This window comes from Amphiura filiformis, chromosome 19 (assembly GCF_039555335.1).
Source record: "Amphiura filiformis chromosome 19, Afil_fr2py, whole genome shotgun sequence".
NCBI classification, from domain to species: domain Eukaryota; kingdom Metazoa; phylum Echinodermata; class Ophiuroidea; order Amphilepidida; family Amphiuridae; genus Amphiura; species Amphiura filiformis.
The window spans coordinates 26,154,596-26,180,571 of record NC_092646.1 but is presented as its reverse complement, the minus strand read 5'-3'; the positions used below and the strand labels follow the sequence as shown (position 1 = coordinate 26,180,571).

The 25,976-nt window shown below is 36.5% G+C and overlaps 1 protein-coding gene across 1 annotated transcript in view; it reads right to left on the bottom strand.

Annotated features, from left to right (window-relative positions):
* Window positions 1-25,976, bottom strand: part of LOC140140470 (uncharacterized) — a 235,312-nt gene that overhangs the window by 151,886 nt on the left and 57,450 nt on the right. The window contains exons 25-36 of the mRNA XM_072162230.1: window positions 24,339-24,476; window positions 22,150-22,272; window positions 20,731-20,856; window positions 18,790-18,850; window positions 17,482-17,714; window positions 15,268-15,438; window positions 12,288-12,338; window positions 11,173-11,523; window positions 10,501-10,662; window positions 8,949-8,978; window positions 7,135-7,251; window positions 3,411-3,698 (exon numbers count right to left, since the gene is read on the bottom strand). Coding sequence (XP_072018331.1) covers window positions 3,411-3,698; window positions 7,135-7,251; window positions 8,949-8,978; window positions 10,501-10,662; window positions 11,173-11,523; window positions 12,288-12,338; window positions 15,268-15,438; window positions 17,482-17,714; window positions 18,790-18,850; window positions 20,731-20,856; window positions 22,150-22,272; window positions 24,339-24,476 — 1,851 coding nt within the window. The remainder of the gene's footprint in view (window positions 1-3,410; window positions 3,699-7,134; window positions 7,252-8,948; window positions 8,979-10,500; window positions 10,663-11,172; window positions 11,524-12,287; window positions 12,339-15,267; window positions 15,439-17,481; window positions 17,715-18,789; window positions 18,851-20,730; window positions 20,857-22,149; window positions 22,273-24,338; window positions 24,477-25,976) is intronic.

The following is a 25,976-nucleotide window of genomic DNA, read 5'->3' as shown; positions in this document are numbered from 1 at the left end:
TTCCAAAACAGTGAGCTGAGAAAACGATATGGTTACATTGCTAAGGTAAAAGTTCAATTTAGACATAACCATGATATTGATCGCCTCCAATTTGGCTACAATAGGAAGTAAAGACGAATCGATTTTGACCAAAATTTGAGAAAGAGAAGTAAATATATCAGCAACTTGAGACTGGTTAGATTTACCATCCAAACTGATGTCATGGCCCAAATATTGATATTTACCAGATTTGCCTAGTTTTGGTATCTCATCACCTTGAATTTCAATTTGAATAGTACTTGTATCATCCCTACGGTACCAGTTGTTACCAGATCTTTGGCCATGTAAAATAGCACACTTGCGATGCTTAATGTTCATACCAGAATGGTTAAGAAAAAGCTCTGTTTTAGAGCCCATGTCAGTCATAGAGGCTTCGTCAGTGGTAGCAAGAACGATATCATCGACATACCCTTGAACTTGATTGGGAATGGACGGCTGCATGTCATTACATAACCACCTTAGCCATATGTCGATCCCCTGCTCAAAAGCAATCACAGAGTACGGGCAGCCCTGAATGATGCCTCTATGTCTGACAATTGGATTGGTAAGACCGGAATTCGTAATAACCTGAAATGTAGAATCTGTGTAAATGTCCTTAGTTAAATCGACAATTATATCGAATACCTAGGCCTTTAAAGCATCGACCATCATTTCATGATCAATACTCCCAAAAGCGTCTGCCAAGTCCAGAAACATAATATACAATTTACCAGATTGATGCCTGAAATCAGTAATTGAGTTTTTAAGACAAAAAACGTGTTCCTGTAATCCATTACGTGGTAAAGATCCCTTTGACTATGAGAAAGTCTATTAGTTTCAACAATCCACGGAATAAGACGCTTGCCTAGAACCATCATAAACGTTTTGTAAATAGTGACAAGTTTTGAGATAGGCCTCCATTCAGACAAATCTCTTGAGTCATCACTTGATTTAGGAATTAAATTGATGATAGCATGTTTCCAATCACTAGGTATTTTACAGTTTTTTAAACATATGTTAAATATTGATTTTAAGACGTTAATCACATTGCTTATTTTATAGTCAATATAAGTAATACGGTCGTACCCTGGTGCACTTCTGTTCGGAGCAGTTCGGAGGACTTGCTTGATTTCGATCATCTTCTGTAATCGGCATTGTCAAACTCAAATTATCCATGTCGAGATGGGGAATTAAGTTCAGTTGATCACGATGATCATTCCATATTGCATGGTGCCAAATCAGGGTTCCATTCATCTAATAAACGACAGCTTTTCTCAGAGTAAAACTCCGTGACTAGTTCTTTGTTGACGGGACACTTCACTTGTGCCTTATCCATACAATCATGCTTGATGATTTCAATTGCCTGTTTTTTGTTCGATTTCCAGAGTTCAGTAAGTTTAGTCTTTGAAATTTTGTTGGGTTCTTTGTTTACGCCATTTTGATTGTTGCTCTTGAAACTAGGTTGGATTTCATTGCGTATGTAGTCCAAACCATATTTTATTTTTCTAATGTACCAGTTTTTGACGGCAGCATTGGGTGCTGGACGATTCCCTATATCAGGGATAGGAAATTTGCAGATGATACGGTACACATACTTTAGAAAAGTCGTGCTATATTCACCACCGTAGTTAGCTTTCTGTTCTTGAAATTCACCTCCCCTAATGAAAATTGAAGTTAGAATTTTGACGAGTTTCCACCATTTGATTGGGTCGGGATGATAAAAGTTCAGTTTCTTACCATGTTGTTCGTTTGCAATGTTGATTCTGAGTTGGAATTGAAGTCCTTCAAATTGAGACCATTCATTATCCGTCAAGATTTTCCCAGTGAACTGATCGAAACTCTCGGCAGTGGGATATATGTCCGGGTTGCGTATGCCGGTTGTTGTGGTATCAGGAAGCGTGTGTTCTTTTGCTTTTAGACGGCCAGATCGCATTGCCTCTTTGAAAGAAGTTATAGCTCCTGAGTTATCCCCATCTTCTCACAATTTGCGCAAACGTTAACGGCGGAAGCTACGACGGATGTATATGCCAAATAAGCAACCAGTAGATAAATCCAAGGGTGGAATTTTGGAAATTTGTCGGACGAACGTTGAGGCACGTCCGAACCGGTCGCCATCTTGGACATACATTTGAAACTTGCTGAGTGGATTCTTTAATAAACAATCTTCATACTAACATACATACATATACGAATTTTTTATTCAATAATGAACAAATACATTTGGGCCACCAAAGCGGCATTATAAATCATACAACATTCCCCTATTTATAGTAAGATAAAATCTGTATTTAATAAGATATTTAAAAAGATACATGTATTTCACCACAATAGTGAAATGAACGAATTTAGTTGAAGAGATTGAGAGAGCGATCTCAGTATGAGATTTCACTTCTTGCCTGACAGGGATCTCACCACTCTGAACAAATTCATCAGGATCGTTCATAAAAGTCACTGGTAAATAATGTTCTCAAGACAGATCCAAATAAGTAAAATTATAGGTACTCACTAGAAATATTTCGATTCCTATCAGGAATCTTGTTCACTCTGGTAGTGGTGAGTGGTAGTGTTTCTAGATCTTATCGGCAAACTTTGTGACTGGTCTTGATGACGTCACATGGGTTGCTTGCCGATTGATGATCTGATCGTAGATCCGATCGAGTCTGTACGCCTCGCCCTTGTTCATGGTGGTGTTGCCTCTGCTTCAGATCCAAATTGCCTCTTTGAGCCAGCGAGTTGTTTTGTTGGCTTCTTGGTCGATGACTTTGGCCTCCTCCCACCCAAGGACGAGGGGGCGTACAGACTCGATCGGATCTACGATCAGATCATCAATCGGCAAGCAACCCATGTGACGTCATCAAGACCAGTCACAAAGTTTGCCGATAAGATCTAGAAACACTACCACTCACCACTACCAGAGTGAACAAGATTCCTGATAGGAATCAAAATATTTCTAGTGAGTACCTAATTTTACTTATTTGGATCTGTCTTGAGAACATTATTTACCAGGGATCTCACCATTTGGGCTACTCTTCAAATGCACTCTTGGGGTTTCTATACTTACTTTTATCCTTGCTGCATGAACATCCACGGTCAACATTAGAATCAAAACTATACATAGTGCGACCGCTGACATCCACCAACAAACCATACCGTAAAACCTCGTCTAGCAAGCATATAGAACGCTTCTGATGAAAGTTACATTAATCCAGGCAACATTATGGATTTTGAGCAAATAAATTACAGATCCAAGTATATACAAACAAGTATTATTGTAAGACCAATCTATTGTATTGGCATATTCACGTTTGTTTCATATTAATTGAGCTTTCATCAAAAAACTCTAGCTTGTAGACGAGGTTTTACGGTATGCAATGTCGTTGTTGTATACTTACATTTATCCTTGCTGCATGCACATCCACGGTCAACAGAATAATCAAAACTATACGTTTTGCGACCGCTGCCATCCACCAACAAACCATATGCAATGTTGTTGTAAAACAGAACTGACCGTCTACAAGAATACTTGACTCTTTGTTCACAGGATCCTGAAAGACCGGCAAGCGCCTTCAACTGAGTATAACTGCCTTCATAGCTGAGTTTATATACAGCGCTTGCTGGGTCCTCGTAGTATTTGACTTCAGTCGGCTCAAGGAGGTTATGACTGACAATTGTTTTGCCACCTGAGTTTGGTATTTAAAAAAATCATCCATCACAACAAATTATTAATATTATAGAATTATGTTCTGATCAGTTGTGCCTTACTTGCTATTCATTCAGTGTACAATTTACGTCTGCCTTTACCAATCTTGTTGTTATTGATCAATTTTACTTTGTAAGGTCTGATGACACCCATTGTTTATACTGAGGTTTATATTGTGTATCACTTGTTGTGAGTGAAAATATACAAAATAATGCACCCATACTGAGATGTTAATTGTATAGAATGTATGAGCCCTGCAGACTGGGAGTGTATTAGATGCATTACCATCAGGGTTCACACTATGGTTTTTTTTTAACACCTAAATCCCCCTGTAACTCTAAAAAGATTTTTTTTTAAATCAGCAAAATCGGCTGAAAAATCTGATACAAGAAAATTTAATAATAACATTGTCATGCGATAGCTGATATTAAAATAGAAAACGATCTGCAAACAGATGCACTAACTATAGTTAATGTAACTCACAGATATATGTGTTATTGTTGTATTTCGTACACATAGGTAATTGGCAGCAAAGGTCATTAGGCCACAATTTTTAGAGCACAGGAATTGTAAGTATTGGAGGATGGGGCACCATTTTACATTCACATTTCGTGGGAAGCTTCCTTTATGGAAGATTGACCATTTGAGAATAAGCTTGTATATGAAACCTGAAAGAAATCATGCAAAATGGAAGTGAATAGGAATGCTGAATAACAAGTATTAGAAGAAGCCTACTTCATGTATCTTATTTGTACTCCAGTCCATATATCATGTATATTACAAAGCAAAAAATTGGTGATCCAAGTGACAAAAATCCTGAAAAAAGTTGTGTGCATGAAAATCCCTTTGCAAGTTAGTGCGAACCCTCAACATCTCAGTACAAGTATATTGTTTTGTACAATATTTTATGTTTAATAAAAATGTCATAGTTGTCAGAAATACAGTGCGTAAAGCCTTGATTTTTGCAAGATATGTTAGTTTATTTAAGTACATTACAATTGTGTGAAATCAAAATTTTGAAAAACTTTGAGGTTGTCCTCTTCAGCAGCAAATGTTACAATATTGCTTTAAAGATGGTGATACATGCAAGACATCATGCAGGAATTCATACCTGCTGATGGTCAATTACATGATATCTTCACTTTAATCACCAATCAGAATGGAACTTTGCAAATAATTCACCCTGATTTTTTTGTATGGTGAAATTATTCTAACAATGTTGCTGATTGGTCCAATTGATAATGAAAACTTCTTTTTGACCAATTAAATGGCAGGTAGTTCTCATCTGGTTAAACTCTTATGTAAGAAAATGGTCAGAAAGTACTTGGCTCCATTTTTAGAGTAATGTAACTATCCATAATATATTGAATTTAAAATGACCCTTTTTAATTTGTCATCCATCAAAATTAATAAAAATAGGCAGGGTTGGCAGTACATTTACAGTAGGTTTGACTACACAAATCAAATAATTTATTAGGCCTTATATGTGCCTCAGTGTGGAACAGACTGTCTTTTGATGTTCGCAGTAATCTTACATCAATGAATGTGAATATGTGACTAGCTCCAACAACACCCAGATTAAGGCCCGGTCCACACGAGTGTGTTTTTTCCCGTCGATTACGATTGTGTCATGATCGTATTATAATATTAGTACTGTGAGTCCGCTCAATGTCGTCGGCATATTACAATCATGTCATCATTCGCGAATGATGAAAATTTCCATCATTGGGCCGGTTTGTAGCATGATCGTGTCATAATTAATGATGAAAATTACCTGTGTGTACGCATTTTGTCGTTGTATTTATGTATACTCAATGGGCTTTGTAATCACTGTAGCGTGAATTTATTACGACACGATGACGAGATGCTGACCGTGTGGACGCTCTCATCATTCATGTATCATAATCCTGTCATAATCAGGTAATTACGACATGATGACGAAAATATACTTGTGTGGACTGGGTCTAAGTCACCAGGCATGTTTTTGAGTTATATGCCTTTAAAGATGACATTCCCATAAAAAATCAAATATTGGAATTCTTAATTTCATGGTATTTGACCTTGGTACTGAGTGGACTTTCAAATCCTTGAATGTATTAAAAAGAGGTTTATTTAATCAATAATTAACAGTTGAACTATGACAATCCCGATTCAATCCTGTGTAAAGCAGGAAACTAATTATCCCATTTCTCAGAATAGCAGTTCGACAAAAATATCAAGGTATCATTTACACAATTATCTATATCTTGAAAAGTATTGATGCTATGTATATAATTTTGGTGTCATTTTGAAGCTTATTGTCCCGTGCTTACATCTTTATTAAAATCATGAAATGTCAAAAATGCGACTTGTTCCTGGTTTTGTCAGAACGAGTCACATACGTTAAAATCAAAGATAAGCATATAATTCTCACCTTTCCACCTCTGTACTAGTTCTAAATTTCACTACCTGTTTGTTAAGATTCATCTTTTAAAATAAATTTTATCCTCTTGCTTTGTAAATATTACCTATGTAATCATTTTTCAATTTTGTTATGTAATTTATCTCTTGATATGTAAAACTTACATTATTCAATTATTAATTATATCAGGGTCTTATGCTGGTTTCATACTACCCTGCCGCTTGCCGCTGAGCGGCGTGGCGCACGCGTATTGCAGACAAACAGACACAATCAAGGCTTGTCATTGGTTGAAACGCCTTGCCGCAGCGGCAGGAAAGTATGCTGGAGGCTTTATGGAGGCCAGTGTTTGTAAACTGAATGAAATACATTCTTTGTACCCTGATTGTTATCGATCTACCTACACCAGGCACAAAAAGAAACCCGTCAGTTATATTCATCCTTGCTGTTCAATAACTTGATAATTTTGGATTATTCTGAAATATACATTTTGTTAATTGGACTTTTCTTTCTCATTTGACACCCTGTTCGTGAACATTGAGCAAGAATTGACCAAGATATGCACCTCAAACTCTCAAACCCCAAAATGAAAAGTTGCAATTTTAAAGATTCAATTGTGCCTGTTACACTGTGTGCTTTATTGATTGGCCCGTGGTGCTTTTGTGTGCAATACAACGATGCGTTCCCATTGAAAATTGTTGAAAATGCAACTTTTGATTTTGGGGTTTGAGGCTTTGGAGGCGCATATCTTGGTCAATTCTTGTTTGTTTTTCACGAACAGGGTGTCAAATGAGAAAGCATAGTCCAATTAACAAAATGTATATTTCAGAATAATCCAAAATTATTAAGTTATTGAACAGCAAGGATGAATATAACTGACGAGTTTCTTTTTGTGCCTGGTGTATATGGCTATTTAGCTTAGCCTGGATTGAGCATTTTGGGATTTTTCAAACCTAATCTTGCAAATGTGTACGTCGCATGGAGCAACTGTTCAAACAAACAGAAATTTTCTTCTTACCACTGGTCATATCACAGAATACAATGTACGGTGGTAAATTCCTACCAGTGCTATCAATACTATACATGCCGTCCATGGTATAACCAACATCATACAACTCCTTACATGACCTCTTCACTGCAAGTAATATACAGAATCAGAATTTAAATACACAGGTGTAATCCAGAGGATGATTTAAAGTCTCATTCAGTGATCCCAGGGCAAGTGTCATTTGCCAAGTGTCAATTTTTCCAAATCTTGTCAAAAATTGACGAACATTTGCACTTTTCTTTCCATTGGGCTATTCCATTTAAAATCTACACTACCCCTGTGGAAGATTTTGGAAATAACTTCCACTGGGGGAGTGTGAATTTCAAATGGAATGAACACATTTTCAGCTCCATCTGAATTTCATACACCCTCTGTGAAAGATTCAACCTGAACCTTCCACTGAGGGAGGATGTGTTTCAAATGGAGCTGCTAATGAACTCATTCCATTTGAAATTCATACTCCCCCTGGTAGATATTTCCAAAATCTTCCACAGGGGTAGTGTGGATTTTAAATGGAATAGCCCATTAGGCCTATGTAATGAAATTATTAGTTTCCCGTTACTACCCCGCATCACCTTTTCAAGTTGACCAAAACTTTCATTATTTTCATTAAAAAGTCAATTATTTGAAAATTGAGATGGAAATAATCAAAATTGAAACTCTCAAAATGTCTGACATCCCCTGCAGATCTAAGTTTTTCTTAGTTGTAGGGGTATAGGATGTGGTAAATAATGAAAATTTAAGGATTACCTCGTCACGTTTTCAGTGATTATAAAAATTGTGAATTTCTTTCCATTTTAATAAAAACAAATTCAAATCTTTTCTCAATCTATTGCAACATATCTGTAATGATGATCTAAGCATTAATACCTGTTTTGAGATGGTCTTTCATCAACAATATAATAAAGGTAATTAGCCATGTAAATGAAAGTTTTGACAATAATGAAATTTTCCAAAATAATGAATAATGAAATCATGACCTCATATGTCACTGAAAAAATGTGACGGGAAACTACCGTATTTCGTCAAATAAATGCCCCGGGCGTTACATTTTCCCAAGGGGGCGTTTATTCAAGGTCAATTTTAGAACAATAATTCCCATTAAAATCATTAGGTAAACTAAAAACACACGCTAAAATGACGAACTATGAACTAGAAACACTGACTTCTGGTTCACTTCCGGGTTTCTGATCCAGATTTTCGCCAATTATTGACGCTATTATTGACCATGTGGGCAACTTGGTAAGCTTATTACACAAGATAGCATGGAAATATCGGCATTTGTTTAACATCTTGGTTGAAAAAAGTGGTGGGGGCATTTATTTGATGGGGGTGACTATTTGACGAAATATGGTCATCATATCATTTCATTAGCCTTACTGTCATATTGTACAGTGACACATAGTGCAGCTGTTACTTCAATATGTTAGGTAAATATTTTTCCTGATAAATCCATGCTAACATTGGCTATTTTAATAAACTGTATTTTTGCTCAAAAGGTTACCGTGATTCATGACATTTCTTGTCTATCATTTTGACCACCTAGCTAGCTTACTGAACAAATTCCGCTCACTGCTCCTACTTTTCCGATCTTGATTTGAAATGGTCCATTTGCACTGTCATCCAACATTATTTGACATTGAGACACGTTATTGTGGCCCTTGAACATGTTTAAAACAAAACTACCCAAAAATTAATCAAAATGGTTGCTTTAAACATGTTCAGGGGCCAATGACATATAGGAGGTTTTTTCTGCCCAACAATGAAATGTAACATTTTCTCACCTGGGATATCAACTGCTTGAATATTATCATCTAAAACATAAAAAACAAAATATATAAAACCAATCATCAGTAAAATGACAAATATTTTTTAAAGTGGGTAGTCTCGATTAAAAAAAATAAAATAATGCATGACTAAACAAAAAGAATGACGGGTGCTGGGTGGCACCTGTATCCAGTCCAAACTGATCGAAATGTGGCTACAAAACATATTGATCAAAATCAGGGGCATAGCAAGCGGGAGGACAGGGTGGACAAAGTCCAGGGGCCCCAAGGGTTCAGGGGCCCTAATCAAAAGCGAAAATAAAGTGGGTCGTGATAAGACTGATAATGATGATGCGAAAAGGGGCTCGCACTGCTCTTTGTCCATGGGTCCCCGAGGCTCTTGCTACGCCCCTGACAAAAAAATCAAGATATCGATTAACCACCCTCGACTGATCGGAGAAATGTGGTTGCAACCTGCTCTACAGTATGGTGTGCAATTTTTCAAAAGGGGTGCATTTATTAGAGGCAAATTAAAATTAAAAATCATTACGAAAATTGGAAGTATCACTCACTTCGGTTCATTTCTGAGTTCATACTACATACAACATTTCATGTTACCCATGGAATATGATATTATCCCAGTAAATATTACAAAATTACATCTGTAAGTGCATGCAAGAATATGATTTACAGAGTGAAATTCTACCATCAATTTGGTAATTAACTGAATGCACTATAAGCAGGCTGCACTCATCGCCTGTATATGTGTGCAATCATGACGCTCTTTCAAAGACACTAATCTTACAGGTGCAAGTGAAACATATATGGACTCAACATAATGTGAAATGTCTATAAAATTACAATCCAGGCCTTTATCATCCCCGTTCTTTGATAATCTATGGTGCAAAGCAGAGGAACAGCATAATGTCCAGTGCATAGAGGTTGTGCATATGACGTATCATACCATAAATATGGTGGACTACTCAAATGCATTTAACAAAAGCATGATTGCAATCTACCACGACAGTTCATCTCACACACATAACAAACGCACTATACGATCAAATAGGTTGATGACAACATTTGATTGAATGGACTGCACTGTGCTATGATAACGGTGAAGGACATCGGTTCAAATCCTTTGTTTGGAGCCAATCAATAATTTCACGCACAACCTCTATATAGGGCAATACATTCAATGATAGTGTAGACTTATCACTGTAGTAATTAATCCTGCTACATCACTACTTCTATGGTGAATTATTGTGAATTAGGCTCTTCTCTTTAAAATCCACACTAAACCCTGTGGAAAATTTTGGAAATATCTTCCACAGGGGGAGTATGAATTTCAAATGGAATTAGTACATTATGCAGCTCCATTTGAATTTCAATTCATACACCCGCTGAGAATGATTCAACCTGAATCTTCCACAAAGAGAGGGTGAGTTTCAAATGGAGCTGACGTATGTGCTAATTCTATTTGAAATTCATACTCCCTCTGTGAACATATTTCCAAAATCTTCCACATGGGTAGTGTGGATTTTAAATGGAATAGCCCATTGCTACCTACTTGTGCCAGTAGACTGTAAGCTTCCAATAGTAATTTTGTGGCCCGCTGGGAACGTAATCTTGTGTATCGGCAGAGAATATTCCTTAGGGTTGGTTGAACTGGTCACTTTCAATGTAACCATGCCTGTAGGGCAACTGCAGCTGTGCTGTTTGGTTGAACACACTGAGAAGAAAAATAATAGTTTAAAGATACTATGAATAATGTTATATATACTTATGCGAGTGATCATAATGATATGGTTCAAGGTTCGTGTTCATCACATTCATTCATTCCTTCATTCATTTATTCATTGACCGCTCTATTAATTTACAGTATTTCAAACTGCATTTTTTTTATAAATTGAGAACATATTATTGTGATAAAATGTGCCAAATTTGGTCCTGCTTCCACTTTAAAGATATCTTTGCTCTGTTGACCTACAAACACAACTAATTTAGCTGATTCCATTCAGGTGCAAGTTGGGACATGTGTAATCATTTATACAAATATGCTAAAATATCAGGTTTGAAAAAAAATTCGTACATTATGGCGTTAAAGCAGAAAAATTAAATTAGATAACTTTTTTTTTGTTTTTTGGAAATTTGGCTTATTTTATGGAATATTGAAAAACAATGAGAAAAAGCAATGTTTACAAAACCCTGCCCCTCCTCGGGTATCTCCAATGGCACTTACCTGTCGTACAAGTACACTTGGCCTTTGCAGCTCCCATAATGGCCTCCCATTGCACTGATCCGCTGCACGGTTCGATACTCACAGTCTGCGTACTGTCTGCTGATGCCCGAATCAATCTATCCATTTCAAAATGGGAAGCGCCATCGTATTCGACCTTGTATGTGTTTGTCGTCCCCTCTCGTTTCATTGCTTTCCTTGAAACCGTGGTTCTAACTTGGCTTGCAGGTTCTTTCATGTTGTCGCAATAGACCGGGAATGGCTGAACCATTCCTTTTTCACCATCAGGATCAATATAGTAAATACTTTCTGCAGTGTTTTGGTCCTTGGAATGTTCAGCACAGTTAATTCGGGCTAAAAATAAAATAAAATAAAAATAAAAAAAGAATGAAAGAAATTAGTACATGATGTAAGGGCATGGTGGCACTATTTGACCTCTGACCCTACCCTTACCCACCTTGCCCCACCCTATACCTACCCAACCCTTACACCACACCATATCCCATCCCATAAGTACCCCTGCCTACCTCAGCCCAGAACCCACTAATGATGCTAATATTACAAATACCTTTCTACATGCAGTGTGAGTAAGGGGGAATTACCATTTGCCACATATGAGATTCAGAGAGATATGTGCATAAATTATGCAAATTACTAACTTCATTACCATAACAATCTAAGCAAATGTGCAACTAGTAGATATTCTTCCTTTGACTAAGTTTCGCTACCGTACACCAATCAGATCTGGCAAGAATTTGTCCACATTTCGAACCATATTTGTAGAAGCATCCCGCATAAATTATGCAAATTAACAACTAAATGTGCAAACTTTTCTCCGAAAAACTATTCAGGTGATCAGCAGGTGTGTATCATTCCTGCTACCAGGTTTCGCTCCCATACACCTGACGGATCTTGAGATAGACTGTCCACGCTATCAATTTTCAATGATTTTCACATAAATTATGCAAATTAGCTATGTTAATTTGTATATTTTAACCGAAAAACATATGGTCACAGAGCACAGTATACTTTCTCCCAGCAAGTAGCCTCCCCGTATGTCTTACGGAGCCTTACCAATTCGCCAGTTTCAACAGGGCTTATTTATTTGTTATTTTTACCTTCCGTGTCTGCAGTAATGCGATACTCGGCCATATGTACTGCAAATCTACCTAAAAAATTATAACAAATAAATAACAGATGAATATTATTAAAATAATTATAAATCTGCTTCTTATAGAAACAACTAATAGACAAGCTAAATTGTGACCTGTTCTGACAAAACCAGGAACAACTTGCATTTTTGACATTTCATGATTTGAATTAAAATGTAAGCACTAGACAATAAGCTTTAAAATGATACCAAAATGATATACATAATACATTAAGTATATCAATACTTTTCAAGATATGGATAATTTTGTAAATGATACCTTGATATTCTTTGCCAAACTGCTATTCTAAGTAATGGGTCAATTAGTTTCCTGCCTTACACAGGATTGAATAGGGATTATCATAGTTTATCTTTCATTTATTGATTAAATAAACCTCTTTTTAATAAGTACTTTCAAGGATTTAAAAAAAATCCAATTAGTCCCACAGTCAAATACCATGAAATTATGAAATTAAGAATTCAAAAATTTGATTTTTTTATGAGAAAACTCAAAAACATGTCTGGCGACTTGTTGCGGGTTTGTTGGAGCTGGTCACAATTGATTTTTTTAGCATAACCCATTTCTTGAAGTTCAAGCTACTCACAACTAAAGTTTGTTCGGTTAAGGGATCTAGAATGAGTGTTTATTGCGTTTCGACAGTATTTTTTGTGGGACATGAGAGCACCTCAGACCTATCGAATTGCATTCTGAATCTGAAGCATGTCTTTCTGATATCAAATAATTTTCATTTTTGAAAATCACAATATAATACAAATTTTATGACAAATTATAAAAATTTGATATTTTTCAAATTTTTGATATATAACAGTCCTCAAGTAAATTATATAAATCTAATGAAATATTCTTTAAGTGTATGTAGCTGGGAGGAAAAGCCGACGGTCAATTGAAAATTTTGACCTTTCATATTGAAGATATGGATTTTTTTCCCAAAAAGACCTAATCTTTTTTGGTTTTTTTTAAAAAAAATCCATATCTTCAATACGAAAGGTCAAAATTTTCAATTGATCATGGGCTTTTCATCCCACCTACATACACTTTAAGTATAAATCATCAGATTTATAAAGTTTACCAGTACTGTTAAATATCAAAAATATCAATTTTGAATGATTTGCCATAAAATGTGTATTAAATTGCGAATTTCAAAAATCAAAATTATTTGATATCAGAAGGACATTCTTCGTATTCAGAATGCAATCGATATGTCTGATGTGCTCTAATGTCCCAAAATAAATACTGTCCAAACGTTCATACCCTTCCCTTAATATAAGGTGGAAAAATAAGACTCATAATACCGTGTATTGATATAGAATGGCATGCATGCAGTTGGGCGCAATGCTTACGCTAGTTGTGCGTCGCGTAATGCGTGACTGGCGCACGCGAGCATGAGTTGGGACTTCATTGACTCGCGCAGTAACAAAAGCCAAATAATTTCCACATTATATAAGCCGAACAAACTTTAGGTCAAAATTTGGTTACTTTACACATCACTGCAATTGAGTAAATGATTTTTTCATTGAGTAGCACACAATGGGCTATTCCATTTGAAATCTACACTACCCCTGTGGAAGATTTTGGAAATAAGTTACACAGAGGGAGTATGAATTTCAAATAAACTTAACATATAAGGGTAGCTCCATTTGAAACTCATCCTCCCTCTGGAAGATTCAGGTTGAATCTATCTCAGACGATGTGTGAAATTTAAATGGAGCTGCCTAATGTGCTAATTCCACTTAAAATTCGTACTCCCCTGTGGAATATTTTTCCAAAATCTTCCACAGGGGTAGAATGGATTTCAAATGGAATAGCCCAATAGATTCACTGAAAATCTCAGAGTAACACTGACAAATGACACAATAGATAATTCCACTCAGTGGAATAGCAGTGAAAAGCATTATTTTGCTATTCAGATACAGGTATGCACATGCCTATTGTCCAATTACACTGAAAAATGTACTGTAAACATCTGACAATGAGTGCTGATCACACTGAAAAGTATTGGACCAGGGTTTTTTGTAACACAGAAACAGCATGTATAAGTGTTTGTGCACTTCGTGTATCCCTTCATGCCCGCAGTCCAAATAAAAAAAAATCTTGAAAATGTATGTGTTAAAATATTCCATGATTTGATACAGAAATACCCAACATTATCATCGAGGATAATGGGGTCTATATACAAGGCCTGTAGCGCGCGTGCATTATGTTTTTGACGGCTTATTTTGCGCATTAGAATTTATTTTTTTACTTACAAAGAAAAAAAACCCCAAACTGGAAAAAAACCACAGAAAATAATATAAAACACTACTGGAGTAAACATTTACACATCGCACAACAGATGAGCGTAGTGAAAAACTACTGGAGTAAACATTACATTTTTTTTTAAACCTTTTTTAATCGAATGTTGAAAGGGGATCATAAATATTCTTGAATATGAAGAAATATGATTTTTTTTGGTAATGAAACAACAGAATTCTTCTTCTACTAAAAGGCAATTCAACCAAATTTATTCGATATTTAGATCAACCATTGGCGCATGATTGATCATTAACCGTGTCGTTAACAGTGATAACATTTAATATTTGTATGTAATGTATTGCGATAACATTTTAACATAAATCTGTTCATACTACAGAATTAAAACCAGAGAACCAGGACTCGACGGCCATCTTAATACAGGCATGGAGCAAAAATTGGGGGTATTCGGTTTCCCTCGGAATGCGCTCGAGGCATTCATTGTCATGCAAGCGCGACATGGATGGCAGATGGGCGCACTTGAGAGACGCACTTGATGCGGCGTGCACGCACGCAAGTACCAAGGCGCTTCAGATGAGACGCAGAAAGACCCAAATACCCCCGATTTTCTCTCCATAGCTGACAGCTCGATTGTACGTCCCGGTTCTCCTTCTCTAATTATGTGGTTCATACATACTTGTGTCTCCTGTACAAGTGTATTTTTCCAGCTCGAGTGTACTCTGGCCATGGTTAGCTTCTGTGTCTACAATCTTGGCCACAGGTAGATGATTCTTGTCTGTCAATAGCCCTTCATCTTTTCTGCCTTTATCATCATCACAGTTGCACTTGGTTCCCTTTGAAGCACATGCTGTTATCAAATCAAATCAAAATATTAAAGGAGTATTTTGTGATCCTAGCATACTCTTTTTATTACATTTTTCAGTGATATCCACGAAAAAAGCTTATACCCAAAATTTCAGTCGATTCTGATTTTGCATTTGCGAGTTATGCATGATTATGTATATTAGACTGCTCCATAGACAATGTGTTGTAATTTCGTTCTGGTATACCAGAACGAAATTCAAATTTCACGATATCATTGCTAAGCGAATTAATCTGCAAGAAATATTTGGTACATATACATTATGTAGCCAGAGGTTTCCAGTGATATAAAAATCTCAACTTTTTTTGAGAAAAGTGGGGGATGATGCTGTGGACCACGAAATGCCCTTTAACTCTGCAGTTCTGTTTAGTGACCTACTCATCTGTCTGGGTGGGTTGGGGGGGGGGTAAATTCACATGTCAGGTAGAGGTCACTGAGTATATGTGGCCGTACACTACGAATGAGCCGTAAAGTCCGCAAATTGTATTCTGAGCTACAGTGTAAAATGTGCGTGAAGGTCGTATTCATACATGTAGGTACCTCAATTTATTGTAACCAGTGATGCCAAAACTTTTCAGCGTCAAGGCGCGGCGCATTGACTCGCCAGGCCGCGATAAAGGATTCTAAGTAGCCCAATTTTTAAGCTTCTAAAAAAGCGCCCAATATCCGACATTTGGGCAGATTTACCCAAATTTAGAAAGCAAAACACCCAATTGGGCAGAAAAGCACTTGACTTTAAAACTTCCGGTATAATTACTGGGAAGTTACTGACCGATCAATAAATGGTCACAAAACCTATTGTAATTGCAATTTAGAGCTTCAGAGACTCAAAACCTTTATAAATTGGCTAAATTGAAAGGAAAATACATCAAATTACTGCCGCTGCCTGAGACTGGCAAATTTAGCCCAATTTGAGGCAAGTAGCGGCATGCTTTTTTTTTTTTGAGTAGCGTGCAAGTGATCCCCAAGTAGCTCAATTAGCGCCTAAAGCCGGCGTTAGCATCACTGATTGTGACATCTCATTTGATAGCGTTTAAACCAAATAATATTCTACCTATTTCTATGGAATCCTTAAATTTAGTTCTAGTCTTTGTTTGCTTTGGCTAAATCCTGTTCAAGTGGTGTGTTATAAAGCATTGTATTTTGTCTAGGTATGTATAAACAACAATTAACAATGAGAGGACATTCCTGAACCTTGTTGACTTGGGGATGATTTGAAATGTCCACCAATTATGACTGTATGATATTTATTACCAGCAATGTGGAAAAAGAGACACATGTAGAACCGAAAAAAGGTATCATTTTGTTGAAGGAGCAGAGTTCCACAAACCAAAAAACCTGTTTCTGGATATACAATTTTATAGCTTATGATATATATTTTCTAAACACGAAATTAAACAAAATTGACCTGGGGCCGACTTTACGGCCGATTCGTAGCGTCCGGTCACATATTTCCATAAGATAATTTTTTTAGGAAGAGTTGTGTAGGTGTGGAGCCTCATAGTGGTTAGGTGGAGTTTACCTCAGAGCTGTGAAGTGTTTGCCTGATGTGAAATTTTTTTTACTTAATTAAAGGCCCATTCAGTGATTTGCTCATCCGGACGATTGTAAAAATCATCAAATTTGGATTTTGATACCTTTGTTATTGTCATAGATGGGCTAACATGGGCTGCGAGTGGTTCAGCCGAAAGCCATGTATTTATTTAAAAGTAAAGTGTGCATGCATGTGGCGGGAGAGATGATTGTATGAAACTACTGGTCACCTACCTTTAACATTATTAAAAAAACATCTATAATAGACAAAGGTGATGAAAAAACCACCTGTTTTACGGGCTCGTCTGACCCAGATTTTGTGATTTGGGAGATGTTTTTTGTGTAAATTTTGCTAAAATCATGTAATATCAGCTGCTTTTTGGCCAAAATTTACAGATTTTGACTGACCTACTGACCCTACATGTACATGAAAAGGCCATCGGTGTGACACAGGGTTCATTTTTCGTCACTTAATAGACAAAACTACATATTTACCATTCGGATTGTTCTGGCTACATGCACAACCTGTTCTGGCTGAGTCCACACCGCCCCAATATTCCCGTTTGGTACCATCAATTGATTCCCAATGTACTACAGTATTGGCGCCATTCCAGTGGCGACTTCGAACGCATGTACGCTTGATCTCCTGGGAACATTCGTTAGAAATAGCACTCAGGGCCTTTAACTGCTTCACATTAGCCTTGTAATAGATAATCGTTTTTTCATATCTGTATGGTATATGGAAAATATACAAAGTGAAAAATAGCACAAAAGTGGAGGATATAGATGAAAAAAAAATGACTACATATAAATGAATGATTTTACTTGCAATTCTGAAATGAAGCTTTTTTGATTCAAATAAAGGAAGAACAATTTATATCGTTGCATTCAAGTCAACTTGGGATCTGGGAGTGACACAGATCAAGTCATTAGTAATGACTAAATGGTCGGTAGCATCTGATAATTGCATATGACCTTTTCGGTAAATCCCATAAGCCTTTACGAGAACACCTGAGATGTCGTCATTTTCAACTGGAATAGCGCATTTGATCACAAGCAATTTGTCTCTAAATCCCAGTGACCATTACCGTATCGTATTTCCTTAATTAAACGTCCCTGGGGTGTTGCATTCCAAAAGGGGGGCGTTTATTAGAGGTCATTTTTAGAATGATAATTCTCATTAAAATCATTAGGTAAGCTTAAAAACTCACACTGAAATGACGAACTATGACCTTAGGACGAATGAATTCCGGTTCACTTTCAGTTTACCATCAGACTTTTCATCACAGAAACTGTTGGGGGCATTTATTTGAAGGGGAGCGAGTATTCAAGGAAATACGGTAGTATTGTATGATACAGGTATAACAAAAATTTAATCATTTTAAAGCCTTAATGTACAATCTTTTTCAGAATATACCTTTATTTTTTTCAAAACCGATTTTTGGCGTAATACTTACACATGTTCCAACATACATCTATGAGCAAACTGCCCTCCACAAATGTGGAGCCAGTAACCAAACTGGCTGCGTACGAGACTAACTCTGAGGCCGCACTTGGTGTCCTAATCCAAAGAGTGCAAGATATTTCGAGTGATAGAGGTGAAGTTTATGATTTTGTTTCTTTGCAAATTTACAATGTTTTTCACGTCCAAACGTGTTGGGAACTTTCATAATGATTGCATATTAACCTGAGACCATAATACCTATCATCATTTTGGAAGAAAAAAAGGAAAATCTAAAAATTTAAAAAGAATGTACATTAAGGCTTTAATCCAGCTACGTGAAATTTAGCAGACCTACATACCTTGCTTGTGTATTAGGTACAGGAGTTGGATCCATAAGATCGTGACCTATCTCAGTTGATCCTGTTGGGTCAAAGTATGCAACAATTAACATTATCAATGAATAGGAGGGGTCACACCCCTTGGGTGATAGTGTTCACGCTCAGCGTTCGAAATAGGGCCGGTCAGCCGGCCATTGGCCTGTAACTTTTTGGCCTGGCCGGTAACTTTTCTGACTGGCATCTAGTTGCCGGCCCAGCTGGCCGGTAACTTTTTAAGGTCAAGCTCAGCTGGCCTGTAACTTTTTGAGGCATATTTCGAACACTGTTCACGCTCCTGGCTCCTCCTGGCTAGCCTACCGGGACAATCTTTTATAATTTTTATTTTATGACATGCTTTGTATGTGTATCTTTGATGTATTTTAGCCAGTTATGTAAATATCCATCAAAAATATATCAATTACTAACTGTATAGTATAGTTTATAGTACAGTAGTGTTTTTGATGAAATCTGAATTATTACAAAACAGCTGTAAATATGCCAATACAATAGATTGTTATGCATTTGCTCAAACTTAATAATGTTATACATTATCGATATGGCACTGGTATTAAATTAGCTTTCATCCAAAGCATTCTATATGCTTGTAGACAAGGTTTTACGGTGTATATAATAGGTGCAAAAAATAAGACTCAAAACAGCTTTTGTATTTATATAGAATGGTGTGAAAACTTTAGTCTCTTCTTGTTTTGAGTTCACAGAACATATTCAAGCATTATTTTTAGAATTTAGCATATGCCACAGCCATATTATGTCCCAGGAGCAAACTACCCATCCAAAATGACATGTGGATGGGTGGCTAGCTAACACTTTGCTTCTGACCAGTCCACCCAAAGGATAAGGATGACCCCATTTATGCTAGGCTATATACAGTCTGTCCACCTCGAAGTACAAACCAAATCTGTGGCATTGGGGGTCGATGCTTTGCGTCACACGCGAACGTGACGCGAAGCATAAAGAGCGTGGTGCGCTCGGCAAGTACAAATCGCGCAGTAGTTGTCGCGTGAAAGAAGCATTTACACACGCATTGCACTCTCATACCTCCAGTTTCCGAGGTCTATTTACTTTGTACTTCGAGGTGGACAGACTGTAGTGAAGTAAAAAAAAAAACCAGGGGCGAATGATCAGCCCTCATGAATATGCAAGAATTCACAGCATATAAAGCATGGGAACTTCACCTGTTGATGAATGGTCTGTATCTCTTTAGTCTATGATCAGCCCTCATGAATATGCAAGAATTCTCAGCATATAAAGGAACTTCACCTGTTGGTGAATGGCCTGTATCTCTTTAGTCTATGGTCACAGTTTACTCCCAATTCTGGTTCTTCTTTATTGACCTCATCTGGATTTATTTTATAATTTGAATGACCTTTAACCCATATTCTACCATCTTCCCTGTCACAGTTCACTATCATAGCAGTCTGAAATGAAAAGACTAGTTTGTGTCTGACGTCACTGTTAATCAAATTCCCAACGATCCTTGATTGGTTAATAGTGCGTAAAAAGGAAGGTCGATTTATCTGGTGCCGATCAGGAGAAAAGGAATAAGAGAAAATGGTGAACAATGACTTACTTTTACAAGGCAGAAAGCAACTTTTCTAGGCATTGTTGACATGGTGCCTTTGGGAAAAAAGTTTCCGACTATAAAGACTCAACTTTTCAGATGGTTTGTGTGTTTGAAGGTGCAAAATTAACAATAAGGCGCCCGGTTTTACCGCTGCATTCAGCAACTCATCATCACGACACTTGTAAGTAAACAAACTGTGCTCGAGTTTGATGGACAGATGACATCACACGCAAACTAGTCATTTTATCTTTATCTTCAATTATACAAATGTTGGTTCTCCTTCAATAACCTCCTCTGGATCTATATATTATACAAATGACGTTTAACCTATTACCTACCATCTTCCATGTCACAGGTCACTGGTAATGCTAGTTCTCCTTCACTGACCTCATCTGGATCTAGTATATACTTGCCCGATTCCTTCAGCATACCCATTGTTTGCATCATAGCACAGGAAGTGGGAGCTATCAAATTAAAAAAACAAGGTCAAAGATCAGCAATCACAATTGACAGTTTTACCAACTTCTACCGAAGAAAAAAAAACCCTGTTCTATGGGCGGACGGACCTTTCAAGTAGGGTCGGTTGATCAGGCTTTTTGTTCAAAATCTGGGTCGGTCGGGTCGGTTTTCATTTTTCATCGCCTTATGGATATAAATTTCGTAAGTAGTGTGACAACTCTATGTGGTGTGCATATAGGTAGCAAAATTCCATTATGTGTACATGTATAATTGTATTTATTGATTTGTTGTTTGAAGTATGAGTGTTTTATTTATAACCCTCACTATTACATAGAAAATGGGAAAAATAATGATATACGATATACTTGTTTGGCTTATAGTTGGCGTAAATTGTTCAGTTATTGTTATTGTGTGCATCAATAAAGTACCAACTTAGCTAAAAGTACGCTTTACAATAGGTGTGCCGTGTGACGCGTTATGCATTCGAACAATTTACGCCGACGCCCTGCGCCATATATAGACATTGTATGATTGCGCGCTAGTGTGATTGGTTGCTAGCGGTATTTCCTTATTAGGTTATTTGATTTTTAACAGGGGAAACCAAAGATATAGTTGTGCTGTTTTCAAATTTAAACGAAGAGATTGTGATGAAAATTGAATTAAAAAAGTGAAAAGTGATGATTAGGAATGAGGTTAATAACTTTGCCACAGTTATTTTTCCGGGTATTGTGAAATACCTAAACATTGTGCTTTGGACCTCGGAATATCCCTCGGTCCCAAAGTACAATGTTTAGATATTTCAAAATACCCTAAAAACAACTGATATGCAATCATTAACCTCTAAACAAAACCGTTTGCACCATTACTGCTAATTTGGATCCTTGAATGGGTGTTTAGCAGTTCTGAAACCTGAACCAGAACCAGGTGCTGCACCCCAATGAATGCACACTGTTCTAATGATTTGGTATCAATCCACAATGTTATTATAAATTTCATTTGAATGAACACAGCTGCCAACAGCTGTATGCGATCTGATCATGATCGTATGTCAAGTGTTTCAAAGTACAATGCGAACACACGACCGTGGATACATAATGAAAATACTAACCAATCATGAGTGAATTGGCATGGTTGGATTCACTTCTGTATTTACGCACATGCAGGCGATCATCACACAGTGTACTCGGAAAATTGTCACGCTGTTGGCAGCTATAGTTCATTCAAATGAAATTTCTACTATCGTTTTCAATAATTATAAAGTAAACAAAATATAGTATGCAGACAATTTTAAGACTTACTGATAAATGTATAGCTTTCTCCACCCCTCACAAACCGGGTGAAAGGCAGATACAAGACTGTGTTTAATACTCCATCAACCAGCATATTGAAGTCTAATCTTAACTGTTGTTGTGTGAATGGATCTGAAAAGGATAAGACGATGTGAAAACATAAGATGAATTTATTATATTATCATGAATACACACCCTCAAAATTAAGTGACACTACTTATTGAGTTCAGTGTCAATATATATGATATGGGAAATAACATAATGACACTGGACCAAAAGGCAAATTTATTACAAATTTAAGTAATTCTGTTTGTATAAAGAAACAAAGCGGGTAGAACTTTATTTTGAGATGACCGTGTGATCAGCGAATACACCATCTGACAAAAGTAATCATTATTTATATGTGAAGTTGGTGTTTTGGATCAGCAGCCAACTAAGATGTAACACTCTAATGTTTAACTCTCTTCACACGGGTGTCGACTGCAGACGACATGTTTCAAACAAATTTTAAAAATTCAAAAATTTCAGAAATGTAAATTTTCATGACCATATTTGGATTCAGCATGAAAAATGCATTAAAATGAGTACAAACAAGCCTAGTATTGGTTCATTATTTCTTAAGATAGCTCTTGCCGATTTGAGAAAATATTTCAAAACTTTGAACTTTTTCCGTTGAAGCGAAGGACTAGCACGCAGAGCATTAAGATTTTCTGAAAAATGACTACATGTAATCATTGCAAACACAACACAAAAAGTAATTCCTCACATACATAACCTATCATAAATCTAAACCTGCTCATCTTATGATAATTTGATTGACACAGTCGTGTGCAGTATCTAATTTGCTACAATTTTATTCCACATTGGAATTGAAATAATTTTGACTAATGGTAATTGAATATATGAATACAAAAGCCACCCAAGTCCATACTTTGGCAAAATTGAGTTAAGCATGGGAAATTGTTGCTATACATAGGCCTGTCATATGTATAAAAGAACAACTCAAATTCATCCTCTGTGTCTACTGAGCATGTGAAAAATAGCATGTATGAAAGAATCACCCAATTCCATGATTTGAGTCTTGTAACACATTGATTGAAATCCAGTATGTATAAAAGTCCACTTGTAACACATTCATTGCTAGAGAGTGACTTTTGGAAAAAAAATGGGTTTAATAAAGGAATGTGTGTGGTTTATATTACATGGCAGAATGCTTATCAACATTATACATACCTGTGTGCTTTATTTTGTATTATATTACTAGTGGTAATCTCATTCAAACCTTGTTGCCTTTGTATATGATTCCAAAAACCATCCAAGTCCAAAATGTAAAATGAACCCCACGAAGTCCCTGAAATGTTAATCGTCATACCTAATACAGGTTAATCCACTCATTTGCACGTAAAACTTACCATATTGACCAGGTAAATCTAACTGAAGGAATTAAAATCATACACAGGTTTTTCTCTCAAAATCACTACCCATGGACTTGGGTGGCTTTGGTATTCATGTATTCAATTCAATGCATTAAAATTTGAATTTGAATTGAAATGAATTTTGGGGATTTTCATTTCAATGCGTTGGAATTGAATTGGTATAAAAAGCATTTTGTCGGCAGAATGCAGCACTATCATAAGTGCAGTAGAATGCAATAGCTGCCATTTGTAACATTTCAATAAATGTACTTACTTTTAACCAATAACACTAGAAAAAACACCCAACTACATGTAAAGGTGATATCGTGGGGTTAGCTTAGTGGCCATCAGGAAAGTATACAGAGCATCAACACTTTATATAATGAGCATGATGAAAGGATTGTGCTGCAAACAATAGGTGTTTTACAAAAGGCAGCTATTACATTCTACTGCACTTACGATAGCGTTGCATTCTGCCAACAATTTGGCTTGGGCATGATTTGAATCGGATTGGTATTGAAATAATTCTGAGCAAAGAATGATTGAATTCGCTGGCGTAGTGCACATTAGAATATGATCGTTGCTAGGTCAACTGGCTCACGCTTTCATTGTTGCGAACACTGATCGATATGGTCACAACACAAAGCCTATGGCATGTCATCATTCGGAACAGATGTATGAGCCCGGGCTTGAACTAGTAACCAATGGATACTAACGTGCACTACGGCAGCGAATGGAATTGGAATTGAAATCAATTTCCTGGAGTGAAATAACATAACTTACTAGTTTTACTGAAGAGATTGTCCACTTTTACGTCATTCATTGCAGCTTCAAACGGCATTTTAATCACATACATCTTACCATCGGCACCTTGGATAGTGAGAGGGATACTGTATGCACTGTTTGTAACACTGCTCATATCTGTAAAAAAGAAAAGAAAACAAAAGTGCAGTGATTTATCAAATTCATTGCCCATAAACCACCCGGTAAAGCCCATTCCATAAATAAAGTTATTTTGTAAAGTTATCATTGTTTGATATTCATGCATGGTATGTGTACTCCTTTTCAATCTTTGAAGTAGCCAAACCTTCTCCGTGGACAGAGTGAAAAACGGGTACATTTCTTTAGGGGAGTGTATCTTCAAAAGTTGTGAGCCGATTGATGTGGTTGCTTTGGTTTGTTAAAGCTAACGACTCAGGGTTTTTTTACATACCAAGATGTATTTGATCAGCTTTTCAGAGGTGGGAGGGGAGGGGGGTGCAATGAGGGGCCTCTTTTTTGGGGGGACACCCTGTATATACGAATTGGTACCATTGTAATTAATTGTGAGGTCAAAGTTTATACATATAATACTGGTCATATCAAATCAAATATAGAATATTTCATCTTAAAATTTTAACATTAAAAAAAAAAAAGAAAAAAATTGCAGTGATTTATAGTGTGACCTTTGGTGTTTTCATTAATTGATAGCCCATTGTATGCATAATGAAATAATTACAGAAACTCAATTTTCAAAAATGCCTCCTTTAATGGCCCCCATGGACGAGATCGTGTCACATATGAGAATAACCAGAGACTGTACCAGGGCTCGCATTCCCACACAGCAATGCACCAGAAACAAACATAACGTAGGGCAAGAATTGGTATCTTATCTAGCTCAATTATTGCTGCAGTCAAGGCTGCAATGTAGGCCTATATGAATGTATATATATTATTTGTAGAAAGCAAACGGACAGAATATTTTATACCCATTGTAAAGTCAGGTTTGGGTCATGTAATTATTGCATGTAAATTAAAGCTAATCCTTACCCTGAGCCTAATCTGAACCTTAACCCTCAAAATTTCAGAAAACAACAAAATATTTCGACAAAATAATTTTTTTAGCCCATTTTTAATGTGACAACATAACAAATTATGTAATCATTAGTCATGGGAACCATACAAGTGATTTGCGCGGACCTTTTTTCTACGCAATTGGCTATATTTTTCCTAACGGCAGAGATACATGATTTGCACTGAATGAAGTTCTGTGCAATTGGCTATTTTTGTTTGTTTAAGTTTTTTAACCCAAACAGCTACAAGAAGCAACTAGATAAGATTACATTAGGTGGAATTAGAAAATAAAATAAAAATGAGCATAATTAGGCTGATAGCCTGTTATTATAGTAATAGTCAATGACAGAATATGTACATGCCTGCATTTTCCAGTAGGATTAGCCAAAATAATCAACCAATTTTCTTCATGAGAGTGGCTATAGTGTGAACAGATTTTTTTTCAACCCGGGACCCGGTAAAACCCGGGTTAACTCGGGTCCCGGTAAAAAATTTATATGTGAACATGACCTTAGTGTTCTTTTATGGACCACCAAGTTGAAAAATATACTGTGGAGGAGCAAAGCCATATTTTAGTTCCCATTTGTC